The sequence below is a fragment of the Pogona vitticeps genome, chromosome 1, assembly GCF_051106095.1.
Source record: "Pogona vitticeps strain Pit_001003342236 chromosome 1, PviZW2.1, whole genome shotgun sequence".
NCBI lineage: Eukaryota > Metazoa > Chordata > Lepidosauria > Squamata > Agamidae > Pogona > Pogona vitticeps.
The window spans coordinates 101,796,518-101,810,548 of NC_135783.1; the positions used below are offsets into that span (position 1 = coordinate 101,796,518).

General features: G+C 41.9%; 1 protein-coding gene across 11 annotated transcripts in view; it reads left to right on the forward strand.

Annotated features, from left to right (window-relative positions):
• Positions 1-14,031, forward strand: part of USP45 (ubiquitin specific peptidase 45) — an 85,842-nt gene that overhangs the window by 46,053 nt on the left and 25,758 nt on the right. For 5 of the 11 annotated variants that reach the window (XR_013538487.1, XR_013538485.1, XR_012086692.2 and 2 more), the window contains exons 11-14: positions 691-782; positions 3,731-3,766; positions 4,959-5,015; positions 6,366-6,509. Coding sequence is in view for 6 of the 11 variants with exons in the window: in XM_072998432.2 (XP_072854533.2) it covers positions 691-782; positions 3,731-3,766; positions 4,959-5,015; positions 6,366-6,509 (329 nt within the window). In the remaining 5 variants the exon portion in view is untranslated. Of the gene's footprint in view, positions 1-690; positions 935-3,730; positions 3,767-4,958; positions 5,016-6,365; positions 6,510-14,031 lie in introns of those variants that run through there. The other 6 variants (XR_013538488.1, XR_013538486.1, XM_078380236.1 and 3 more) reach the window with 3 other exon arrangements.

A 14,031-nucleotide genomic window follows, 5' to 3' on the forward strand; every position in this document is an offset into this window, starting at 1 on the left:
TGCACTTGCTTTCAAAATGAATTACAGTTAATCTGAAATCCTGTAGACTTTCTATATGCTTTCCATTAGTCTGATGCCATCTAGTGTACCAGATTAGTTTATGCAACAGTAACCCTAGTCTAATTATGCATCTCATGTTGAGGTCAGCTACATTTTGTATTGATTTTACAAAACCATTCACAAAAACAAATGAGTTGGAGTACTGTTTTTGTCAGTTTCTTCCTCCATATAAAGCTCTAGCGTCATAATTCATATTAAAGCATTTGTCTCTGGACAGTTTATTGCAAATTATGAAGACGTTTGGAATTGAGATACTGAGGTCCAGAATTATACATTTCTTTCTTGACTACTCCCCTTTAAGAGTTAGTTCTGTTTTTTAAAAAGTAGTGGGAAAGGTAGGAAAGGTGGAATTATTCTAAGTGCTGCTGATGTTTTACATACCAGTTGTTTGTTTTGAAATGACCTTTGCTCCAAATTGCAGAAAGAGAATAAAAATTGAAATTAACCATGAATGATCCTCAATAATGTTGCATTGATGAATGTGAACCATAGCTTCATTTTTTATTTACAATATTGTGAATATTTACCTCCAGTGCACTGAATGCTTTTGGAAAAAAATCTAGAGTAAATTATGTTGCATTTAGAAAGGCTGTGTTTCCATATTTTTGAAAGTGTTGTTTTTCTTTTCAGCATACGGAAGAGAGGGTGTTAAGATGAACTTTATAGATAGGATCTTTGTTGGTGAATTGACAAGCACAATCATGTGTGAGGAATGTGAAAATGTAGGTACATATGAATCTGATTTGTTGTAGGTAGAAAAACACTTGATGATCTTACTGTGTTTAGATCTGTTTCCTGTGTGTATGAGTATCTATGTATGTATATTTGTATTAAAAGGGATGTCCATGTCAGTCTGTTATAGCATATCAAACAAACACAAAAGAAAAATTAAAAATACAGTGGACCCTCGACTTACAGAGGGCTCGACTTACAGACTTTTCGAGTTACAGACTTCTCTGGCTGCAAAATTTAGATTCGACTTGCAGCCAGAGAATCGACTTACAGACCAGAAAAAAACCAAAATGGAATAAAAATAGAATAAAAACCACTGGTTATGGGATTAATCGGTTTTCAGTGCATTGTAGGTCAATGGAGATTCAACTTACAGACTTTTCGACTTGCAGCCACCATTCCAATACGGATTAATTCCTTAAGTAGAGGGTCCACTGTAAGGAAGACAAAAACATTGTCTTACGTCTGAGGGAAGTGGACTTGTGCACGGAATCTTAAACATAACAGTTAGTCCTTAAGATGCCACAACATTTTTTTGTCTTTTTCTTTTGCCAGATATGTACGTTTGTGTGTGTGTGTGTGTTTGATTGATTGATTGATTGATTGATTGATTGATTGATTGATTGATTGATTGATTGATACACTGCCCCATAGTGCAGTGCACTGGGCAGTTTACACAAGATTGAAATTTACAAAACCTCAGTATCCCACATTAACAAAAAATCATTAATTGGATGTCATATTGTTTCAAAATACAGTGGTGCCTCGCAAGACGGGTGCTCCGTTTAACGATGAATCTGCATTACGACGAGGTTTTTGCGGTCACAAAATCTATCGCAAAACAATGTTTTGAATGGGGGAATTTTCCTGCACGATGATGGGTTCCCTGTTTTGGGAACCGATTTTCGCTTCCCGACGATCAAAACAACTGATCGTTGGGTTTTCAAAATGGCCGCCGGGTGGTCAAAATGGCTCCCCGCTGTGTTTAGGAGCCATTTTTGGCTGCACAGGCACCCGAAAATGGCTGCCCCTATGGAGGATCTTCGCTGGACAGTGAGTTCTTGGCCAATTGGAACGCATTAACCAGGTTTTAATGCGTTTCAATGGCTTTTTTATTTTCGCTTTACAACATTTTTGTTCTATAGCGATTTCGCTGGAACAAATTAACGTCGTAATGTGAGGCACCACTGTACATATTTCTTTAAGTTCTATTGTCATGTGGAGTGGGGAGTTGAATGTTTCAAGAACCATGATATTCCACCTAGATAATTCTAGACTGGAGAACTGAATTTTAATAATGCAGTCAGAGCATAGATTAAAATCATATCACATATTTTGGGAAATATTGCGCTTCTTATATAATATATCTAACTGCTTTCTCTCCTGCTTTACTGGTTGAAGACAAATGAAATGTTCTTATAGCACTGTTGCAGCTTTGTGATATTATCAGGTGCATGCATGCACACATGTGCACTCTTCAGAATTCTCTGGATAGTCCTTCATATGCAACATGAACCTAAACCTATCAGCTGTAGTAAACATTAATATCCAAAGAGCAAGAATTGTAGAGAGGGAATTTCCATGGAAATATTAATGAGTATGGAGAGCCTATTTATACCTGAGCCAATGGGCTGTAATCTGAACTGCAACTCCCTGGCCGGGTGAGGAGGAAAGGCATAATAGACTTCACTAGGAGATGTGTTGGCCACAACATGTTGTATCTCTGAGGCTAAGAAGCGATAATGTGTTTTTTGGTGGGGTCTTTGGCTGAAGTGCTGTCAGTGGACCTTGCTTGCTATGTAAAAAGACTCATCCTGCATTTGCCATTCCCCAAGTCATTTGCCCTTCTTCCCTGCTGAGTTACATCATTTTGCAGAGCTGTGGGGAGGAGACAGATATGGAAGGACAAGGATGCAGAGTTTATTTCTTCTTCCTCTCATTTTCCACTTGCTTGAACAGAGAGGAGCAGGAAGGAAGAGGATATCTCCAGAAATTGCCAGTGGGTTTTTCCTTCTCCAACTATGCTGCCTGTCCTGTTGGTTTGGGGGTTATAGATAGCCAGCTGTTTAGCAGGCTCCTAGTTCTACCAGCTAACACACTGTCCCATCGTCCGTATTTCCCTGCAATGATTCTTTGATTCAGCAGATGCTTCCTCTGTGAGGGGAAAAATAACCAAAATTATCTTCTGCACCAGGCTTCTGTGGGAATCTTTTGTTGAATTAAAGGATCTCTGCTACCAGAATAATGTCAGTGTTTTATCAATATGGTATATTCCCAGCATAACAATCTAATTAAGGTATTATTTTGAATAAACTTCTTGTTTTATGTACAGTAGCAGTTTAAATACATCAGTTAATGGCAGTGATGAACTTACCTTTTGACTCTGTCTTTGACATTCCTTGCAGTGTTGTTTATGTAGGACATTACTAAAAAATGAATCATTCCTACTAATCATTCACACTAAAAAGTTACCTTCCTTTGTGTTCTTGTAATGCCCTTTGAAGAAATATATAAGAATTATTTGTGAATAGACTTTCCAGTATTTATTTAATTTATTTATTTATGTCTCACTTTTCTTCCAACAAGGGACATAAGGCAGCATACACAACTAAAAGAAAAAAAATACATATATTTAAGATCACAATAAATGAAGACATTAATGTTAAAATATGATTAAATCAAAACAGTGTTAAATACATAATTAGTTAAAACAAGTTAAAATATATTTAAAATACCTAATAAAAATATGCTGAAAAAATTAAGCTGCATCCCCTACTTACAATTTGGCATTTTCTGGGAATTATATGGGGAGATATCGTCCTTCAAATATAGTCTGGACCCAAACCATGTTGAAGTGGCTTACCATGCTTTTTGTCATTTTTTCTGTTGGCATGTTCATCTTACCTCTCACACAAAATGATGATGGTCTACTTCCAAGGAAATGGACATTACTTTGCAATGTTGGTTATCTGAGGTATCACTGGAAAATGACTCATTTATGTTAAAGATTTGCTTTCCTCCATCACTTTATGAGTGAACTGCTGTTCCATTTTCTGAAGCAAACATGTCGTAAGGCCTTTACTATCAGTATGGGATATACTGAGTACTTCATCAGCAGACTGTCATAGAACATGTCATTGAGCCAAAGCTTTGCAAGCAGTTTGATCCATGCATATGGCTAGGACTGGGATGCCAGAAGTATTAGCAATTTTATATCATTGTGGCCTCATCCTTGCCATTGGGTTCATGCTGGTGTCAGGCATTTCCTAGCTACCACCCTGGTAAACAAGTTTCCAGCTCAGATGCACTTGCCAGCTTTGGCAGGGACTAGTTACTACAAACCAGTGCCCTGAACTGCAAAATTTGGCTTGCGTTTTGGACATGCAGAGTGCCTGTCCATGGGAAACAACATTAGGCTCCTGCTGGCAGGCTCCACACTTGCACAGATGTAGTTGGACCTTTGATTCAGATCACTGGGAACACTTGTAGGGTTTTCAGAAACTCTACTGACTTCAAGTGACATATTGACATCTCTAAACATTTAGTTTTGGCCTTGTTTCATTCTGTTTGTCCCACATGCTTGTTAATATAAGCAACAACAAAAAAAGTGTTGGTGCACAATGCTTAAAGAGATGATGATGGAAAATGGGAGAGGGCAGTGCATTTTAAATCATGATGAATGATGCAACAGGGATAAGCTTATGTGTGCATTTTATATGATCGAATTAAGCATGAGATAACTTCATACAATCAGAAAAGATCCAAATGCCTGCTAGTTTCTTCTCAAGACCATGTCTTGCATCTGAATTTGAGCATAGTGTTGTTTGTGTATGTTTCACTAGAATTTAAAAATTCCACAGGGAAATCACCAATGCTCAAGTTTTTAAACAGCATTTTTGTGACATTCTCATTGCCTAAAGCCAGGCCTAGGAAACCGGTGGCCCTCCAGATAGTGCTGAACTCTTCATTCATATCAACCTCAACCAATATTCCCAAGGGTAAGGAGCAGCAAGTAGTACAACCGTATCTGGTGGGCCACCAACTTGCCAGTTCTTGTATATTCTTTATGTGTCATATTTTAATAAGATGCATCCTATTAGTAACTTATAACATACGAGGAAAAAACTCTACATACTTAATTTTATGTATTTCTTTTCTATTCTAAGATTTCCACCGTAAAAGAACCTTTCATTGATCTTTCACTGCCTGTAATTGAAGAGAGGGTAAGCAATTACTTGTTTCATGAATAATAGCAACTGTTGTCTTCAGTATATCCTGATATTTTGGAGACTAGTTAAAATGATTAAACAGAGACAGTAGATCTTTGGTCGCCCTATAGATTTTTTTCTGCCTCCTTGGTACCTTCAATTAATACTAGAAGGGTCAAAACTGCTTCCTGCACTGAATCACTTGTGCTGTCCTGTACATGTGTGTGTAGTCAGATGTCCGTGTGCACATGAATAGAAATGTACAGAACCTTTTCATAAATATGGATTGGCTGTGCTGGACAGAGATGTTTAAGTCATGTTGATAATCTTATTTTCAAATCAAATAATTTTTTGTATCTAATCTAGCCATTTCTCTCTCTGTGTGTGCATGTGTATGTTTTTATATATGTACTGCAGTGTACTAATTTTGTACCAGAGAGGCACAAAATTGTCGGAGTTAAAAATGAACAAATATACAGTTAGCTACTTCACTTGCAAGTAGTAATCAGTGCTTCCTGGTATACAGCAATTATCAGCAATAAACATATTTAGTATATCGAGACAAGTATTCTCAGAAATCAACATTCAAGCACTCTGGTTTTGTGTGTATGAGAGAAAGAAGATACATATGTTCATCTGTAAATGTTTTACTATAAAGAAATGAATACGGGCATTTAGATATTACACTGAAGAAACACTTTGTTCAAGGTAAATCAGGTAGCAAATAACCTTTGGGGTAGGCATAGAATCAGTTCTGTAGCACATTACGCAAATATGGGATCAGAGCTGTTTATGAAAAATGCTAGTTGAGTTGTATGGAAAGATCAGTTGCCCCATTAGTTTGGAATACCTAAGTCAAAAGCATTCTCTCTTTCTATTCTATAAAGACACTTGTCACATGTTGAAGTTTGACCTGTTCAGGTGTGGTTGTCCTGCTTACCCAACAAGACATTAGCCACTGGGACAATTAAGACTAGATGATATATGGCAGACCAATGCAAATCTATTTTGCATTATATTCTGTGAATATAACTAAGGCACCTATAGCCATTTTTGTTGCTAATATATGGTTGGGATATGTCTGAAAGTAAGTTAGCATTTGGCTGATCAAACAAGGGAATTAGAAACCTAAGATTCTGATGCTTGAAGTAAATGTTAGCTAAACCTCTACATTCATGATTGGCTCAAAATGTTTTACTTTTCTGAATTTTTATGAGAGACAATATAAACTGTTCTAATAAATTAATTATTTCAGTACTGTCCAGATACTGTTTCATCTGCCAGAAGGCTACTTTACTCTTGTGCTATTTGAATCAGCACAGATGAGTTTAGAGTAGATAAGGAGATCCCATGCTTATCTTTCAGACTTCAAAACCTATTCCTTTTGGAAGGACAAGTAAAAGTAAACATACACACGAAGTGGATGGTGATCAGTATAGTTCTTCTGTGGCTGCTCTGAATCATCAACAATCAAAACTATCTAAGAAGCATTCATTAACAAAGGACAAGGTAAGAAGAGGGACAGTATGGCTGGTCTCTACATTAGTTTTCACATTCTTAAGACAAAACTCATTGCTTTTGTACATATTTAGGATGCGTGGGAGACTCATTTTGGACCTGACACTCTGAATCTACAGCAATGTGTTATAAATTTTGGATATATATAAGCTGTATATAAAGGGAACAAACTGCTCTACTGTTAAAATAGAAAAAAGATTTTAAGTACTTAATTCAAATGAAGTGTGTGTGCATGTATATAGTGTTTATGGAGGTAGAGACAGTGCTTCAAAATTAAAGGGATTAAAATGATTTCACTTTAAAAAATATTTCAGAATCTGTGCTCCTTTCTCTCTGCCCTCCTTCCCCTTTTTCTCCTCTGCTGTCCAAGTTTGCTTCTGGCTGCAATTGCAGGCAGTGCAGAGCTCGCCAAGAGAGCAGACAAGTCAGCATTAGTGCCATTTGGTGGATCAGTTGGCAGGGTGTGCTACAGGAGAAGTACAGCCAGCACAGTCTCCCTGGAGACTTGGAACATGACTTTCATGATGTGCTCAGCCTCCAGTGGCCCAAGGGCCTGAGAACTACAGTTCAGTATCTTAACATAGTTCTTCCCAGTGGTGGCACAGCATGCTGTGTATGAGCAGGCTGCTCATGTATGAGATGCAGATATTCCTTCTGCAAATGTTCTCCTGTTCAGTATTTTACAAAAATGCTTTTTTATGTTTCTGTATTCCATTATTGAGAAGATGTAATAATTTAAGCCATTTCATATTATGGCTGTCTAAGAGTTGGACTGATGTTTGTTCTGTTTTGTTCTTTATGTTTTTTTCTCCTCCCTTCCAGTTTTTATTTTGTTGTTTTTTAATAATGTAAGCTGCCTTGGGTCCTTTTGAGGAGAAAGGTGGAACATCAGTACAGTACTTCAAATAAATACATTGTGACCAAAGATGGGCACAAACCACCAGTTTGGTCTGGTTCATTTTTTGGCTAAACCAATGTTTGGCAGTTCCCAGCCCCACCTCCCCCAGCAGACGTCCACTCAGAGAAAACACCTGGATGAGGCAGGGAAGCTGGGGCATTGCCTCTGAGTTGGCTCTCACTGGAGAAGGTGAGGCTGGGAACTGTTGAACACCTGTTTGGCCAAAAAAAAACACAACAACAAACAGACCAGCATGAACCGCCAAACTGGTGGTTGGTGTCATTTCTGTAGCTTATGGCCTACGTACTTTAGAGTCTTAACAGACTAAGAAATTGTCTTGTTAAGCAGCTGAGTAAGAAGCACACTGCCCCTGAAGTAGTCTAGTAGCATCTCCTATTCAGTTTTATTTTTAAAATGATTAGGTTGAAGTATTGTTGCTAGCAATCTAGGAAGCAGTTTAGGGTGGTCTCCTTGTCAGCTTTGTATTTTATACAAAATTTTGTTTGTTTGTTTTTTGAAAGAATGGACTGCCAGTTCCAAACACCATGTGTTGGGGTCCTGTGTTCCTAGCCAAATTTAACTGAACATCTAGCTATATCTGAATATCCAAAGGCATTTGGAAAAAATCCACCATCAGTTGGGAGGCAGGCTTTTAAATTCCTGTTGCCAAGCTTAAGGCTCTTGTTCATCAAAAATAAATTTCATGATGTTAAAAAATTAATAATGCTGAATTCATCTGTGAAAGATTATGGTCCTGGAGTGGTAAGAAGCAGCAGCTGTCACCACTGCTTTGTTTTTTAATTGTCAAAATACATAACTCTTTGTGACTAATGGCTTTTGAAGATTTTGAAGTTCTTTATTTTATTTATTTATTTATTGCATTTATATGCCGCCCATCTAGACATGGTCTACTCTGGGTGGCTCACAACATAGAAATAGAAACAATTTAAAATATACACAATTTCCATATGTAAAAACAGAGAAATATAAAATCAAAAAACTTACAATTTTAACAATTAATTTAAAGTAAAGAGTCCTAAGATGGCACGAGTTAAAAGGAAAGAAATAAGCATCACTTAATTGACTGGAGGGAAGGCCTGCTTGAACAGCCAAGTTTTCAGTTGGCTTTTGAAAACGCCCAGCAAGGGTGCCAGCCGAATTTTGGTAGGGAGGGTGTTCCACAGCCGAAGGGCCACTGCCGAGAAGGCCCGGTTTCTCGTTTTTTCCTTCCGGGCCTCCCTTGGTGTCAGACCCCTCAGCCGTCCCTGCTGGCTATGTTGGGTGATTCGGGTAGATCTGGGTGGGAGAAGATGATCTGCCAGATATTGAGGTCCCAAACTATTTAGGGCTTTATATGTAATCATTAACACTTTAAAGTCAACGTGGAAACGGACGGGCAACCAGTGCAAAGCAGCCAGAGTGGGGGAGATATGTTGGTATTTTCTCACCCCACTGAGAAGCCTGGCTGCATCATTCTGGACCATCTGAAGTTTCCGCGTCAGCCTCAAAGGTAGCCCCACGTAGACTGCATTACAGTGATCTAATCTCGAGATGACGAGCGCATGGACTAGAGTAGCGAGAGCCCCCCCATCAAGATAGGGTCGCAGCTGGGCAATCCGCCATAGATGAAAATAGGCGGAGCGGACCACGGATGCCACCTGGGTTTCCATGGTAAGCGCCGGGTCCAGATGTACCCCCAAGCTGCAGACCTCACTCTTTGTGGCAACAGTTATCCCCCCCAAAAGAAAGAGAGTTACCTATACCGCTGATGGAAGGACCACCCACCCTCAAGACCTCTGTCTTGTCCGGATTCAGCTTCAACCCATTCGACTGCATCCATTCCAATACAGTCTCTAGGCAGCGCTGAAGGGACAGGACGGCATCCACTGAGGTAGATGAAAAGGAGATGTAGAGCTGTGTGTCATCAGCATACTGGTGACACGATGCCCCACACCCCCTGATGACCCCACCCAGCGGCCTCATGTAGATGTTAAACAGCATTGGAGAGATGATCGACCCCTGTGGAACCCCACAGTTGAGACTCCATGGGGCCGAAACATTCTCCCCAAGCTGTACTCTGGGGGTGGTCCTCCAGGAAGGAGCGGAGCCAGGCAAGTGCCAGGCCACCGACGCCCAACTTGGAGAGCCTCCCCAGGAGGATCCCGTGGTCAATGGTATCAAAGGCCGCCGAAATGTCGAGGAGGATCAACAAGGACATATTGCCCCCATTGGCCTCCCTCAACAGGTCATCCATCAGTGCGACCATTGCCGTCTCTGTACCATAGCGCGGCCTGAAGCCCGACTGGAATGGGTCCAGGGCATTGGTTTCGTCCAAGAGTGCCTGGAGCTGATCTGCCACCACCCTCTCAACCACTTTGCTAAGGAAAGAAACATTGGTGACGGGCCTATAATTGCCAATATCGTCCGTCGCCAAATTTGGTTTCTTCCTAATGGGCCTAATGAGTGTCTCCTTGAGGGCAAGGGGTGCCTTGCCCTCCTGAAGAGACCCATTAATTATTGTAGTAGCCCATTCGATTGTTACAGGCCTGGCTGCTTTGATTAGCCAGGCCGGGCAAGGGTCGAGAGAAGAGGTGGTGGTCCGACAGCGATCAAGCGCCTTGCCAACCAAATGTGGTGTTACAGGCTGGAAGGAGTCAAGAATTACTGGGCAAGGCAGAGCACTGGACATCTCTGCTCGATCCATTGTATTTAAAAAAGGAGAAAGGTCACGGTGGATGGCCTCCACTTTGGATTTAAAAAATGCTGCAAATTGGTCAGGAGAGATGCCAGCGGGAGGCCCTTCACCCAGACCAATTCCGGATAGATTGCAAACTATACAGAAAAGTTCCGCCTGCTGGTTGGTAGCTTAGCTTATCCGGTCAGCGATGTAAGATCTTCTAGCAGCCTTTACCTTGGCTAGGTAACGGTTAGTTGCGATCCTGACAGATATCTTATTATAACCCGTCGGTTCCTTTCTCCAAATGCACTCTAGCCGTCTCCTTATTCGCTTCATTGCTCGTAGATCCTGATTATACCAGGGTCCTGGCCGAGCTCTATTCTGAGAGGGCGTTTGGAAGCAATCGTGTCTATGGCCCTAGTAGTGGCGGAGAACCAGCCATCAACCAGAGCTTCGACAGGAGCGCCAGACAGTTCTGCTGGAATCCCTCTCATGGTATCCTGGAAACCCATTGGATCCAGTAACCTTCGAGGGCGGACCATCAAAATAGATCCATGCTCCCTACGAGGAGAGAGTGCCATTGCGAGATTACATTTTATTAGGTGATGGTCTGACCATGACAAGGGGACTGACACAAGGTCAGTCACCATCAGACCACGTTCACTACACTCGGTGGAAAAAACCAAGTCGAGCATGTGGCCACCCATGTGCATGGGACTGTTGTCATGTTGGGATAAGTTCAAGGAAGCCATGGTTTCCAAGAACTCAAGAGCTGGACCGGATACCTCCGCCTCTGCATGGATGTTGAAGTCACCCAGGACCAGAAGTCTCGGGGACTCCAACAGTGCCGCGGAGACGAAGTCCGCCAGCTCTGGTAGGGAGGTGGCTGGGTCACGGGGAGCGCGGTAACCCACAAGATCCTAATACCATCCCTGGCCCCAATCCACACACGAAGGGCCTCCAAACCTGGCTTCACGACCGAGGAGTGCCTAGTAACCTCTAGAGATTTTCTATAAACAATGGCAACTCCCCGCCCCCCGCCCCTCCAGTCTGCCCTGGTGCTGGACTGCATAACCTGGAGGACAGGAAAGGGTCAGAGGAACCCCTCCTTCCCCACTCATCCAGGTCTCAGGTATGCACGCCAGGTCTGCATCCTCCTCCAGAATAAGATCTTGAATAAGCTGGGACTTGTTGGATACGGACCTGGCGTTCAACAGGACCAGATTCAGAGTAGAGGGCCAGCTAGGCTGCCTACCTCGATATTGGCAGTTGGTCACAGTGCCAGAACAGTGAACAGCCTTCAAACATCTGTTCACTGTTCTTCTAACACGAGTAGGCACTGTGCCAGCGCCATATCTCCCCATACCCGTAATCACCGTGATCTTAGAACCCTCGCTGGGCCTGCAGGCCTTCCTCTCCATATCAGTCAGAAAAGTAAGAAGAACAGAGAAAGAAAAAACTAAATAGGCAAAATACTCTTAGGTGATACAGCAAAACAATAAGAAAAATTAACAAATAATAACTGGGAAAAACATTAATAGCAATGAAAGATTTACAATAGGCATTAATTATAATTATATCCAAATTAGAAAATTTCAATAAAATTCAAATTACAGTGGACCCTTGACTTACAGACAGCTTGACTTACAGACTTTTTGAGTTACAGACTTCTCTGGCTGCAAAATTTAGATTTGACTTGCAGACTGAGATTTGACTTACAGACCAGAAAAAACCCAAAATGGAACAAAAATGGCCTGTTACGGGATTAATCGGTTTTCAATGCACTGTAGCTCAATGGAGACTTGACCTACAGACTTTTTGACCTGCAGCCACCGTTCCAATACGGATTAATTCTGTAAGTCAAGGGTCCACTGTACTGCCTGGACTGTATTTTCCCTGCCTTCCCTGAACCTTTCTTGACCTAAGAAAAAAAGAAACAAAATATTCCCCTCTAGTGGTTGAAGGAGGAGTAGCAGCTTCCCGTTAATTTCTATGGACGGAAAAGAGCAGATACGGATCAAATGGTTTTCAATGCATTCCTATGGGAAATGCAGATTTGACCTGAGAACTTTTTGACTTGAGAACTGCCTTCCAATACGGATTAAGTTCTCAAGTCAAGACCCCACTGTATACAGTTTAAAGGCCTTTTTCCTTCCCCTTCCCCCGCCCCAGGAGGAGCGAGCAGGGCCGAAGTGCCGCTCGCCAGGGCCCTTCCCCCGCCGCCGCCCCGGAGGAGCGATCCGGCCAAAGTGCCGCTCGCCTGGGCCTTTTCCCTTCCCCTTCCCCCGCCCCAGGAAGAGCGAGCAGGGCCGAAGCGCCGCTCACCCGGGCCTTTTTCCTTCCCCCGCCGCCAACGCCACCCCAACCATCGCTAATCAAATAGAAAATCGCTAATCAAAGCAAAAAAATTCCCCAAAAAACAAATCGCTATTCGGTTTTTTTCGTTAATAGAGGCGCTCTCTACTCGAGGCACCACTGTAATATTGCAATTTAAAATATACATTTGTATCAAATGGATTAAACAAAAAATAGAATGGGGCAAGTTAATGACAACAAACTAAGTAGAACAAAATAAAACAAAAAGCAACAAGAAATTAATTTAGTGAGAAAGCAGAGAAAATAAACCCAATCTTCTCCCCCCATATAATTAGTCCTGTCCCACAGCGCCCTAGCAGCAGGTCTTATTTTCCTCAGAGTGTTTGTTGAGTATGAGTTCAAGTTCATAGGGGCAACAACCCCCACCCAGACAGTCAGAAGCAGAACTCGATATAGCATTGCAAGAAGGGAGAACAGGAGGAGAGCGACTGAGGACATGATGCCTGTGCTGTCTCTCTCGGCGTTATAGGGCTCTTAGAATTCGAGTACCATAATCACAGGTGAATTACTCCTAAAAGAAGGCAAATGTGGCTGGTTTAATATATTCAATACAGTGGAATTTGAAGCCATAGTGTAAATTAACATGTGTGAAATGGCTGACTGGCCCACTATCATCCTAGCTCGAACGTTTTCCTTTCCTGCTGAGAGATGGGAGAAATCCATAGACAACAGGACAGGGAAGACCTGAATGGTCACAAAAGTGACAACTCCACTGAGGGAAGAGAATGACTGAAGGACAGGTGGGAAAAATGGCCGTTGGTAAAGGCAGGAACTCAAATAGAGGAGAAAGCTGAGTTATTAGAGAAGGTGGGGACAGTAGTGGAGTATGTGAGTGAATGGTTGGAAAAGGTGGGAATAGGGAAAAGAGAGGGAACAGAAGTATATAAGGAGAAGTCTCGAAGATGGGGAGTAGAGACAAGCAAGGTGGAAGTAAAAAGGGAGAAGAAGATTCTCCCACCCAGGTGGGAATGGATCTGAATGGAAAACCCCTGGACAAACAAGTGGGGGAAAGACTCATGGTTCCCTGTGAAGAGGCTGAAAGGAGGAGGTGAGAAGTGAGGCCCCAGAAACCATCCTATTGACATGAAAAAGAGGCCATAGAGTAGAGAAGGAGAAGGAGAGAAAGCAGAGCTAAGTTAGCCAGGGAGAAACGAAAACGGGTCAGATGGCACAATTTGTTTGAGAAAGGAGAGTGCAAGACCTTGATTTATGGGAGTTTCAGGAGCCGGGAACTGGAATGCCTGAGTATCAGGCCCCCTTCGGAGACCTGGTGTCCATGTTGATAGTTTTAACAGGACCAGTGATGAGAAATTATCATCTGATTCCCAGGTATGGACTGCCTGAAACCCCTGTGGACCTCTGTTGTGTGAGGAGGAGGAGTCAGTGATTGTTTTTTTGGATTGTCCTAAAACAAGTATTGATTGATGGCTTGGAGTCGGTGGATAAGTTGTCATTACTCAACTCAAAGGTGGAACTGGGAGGTAGTTTACCTCAAGATCCTTCACAAACATAAGTTCTTCCTAAAACTCTTATAGTAGCATTATTAATTTCTTAACGTTATG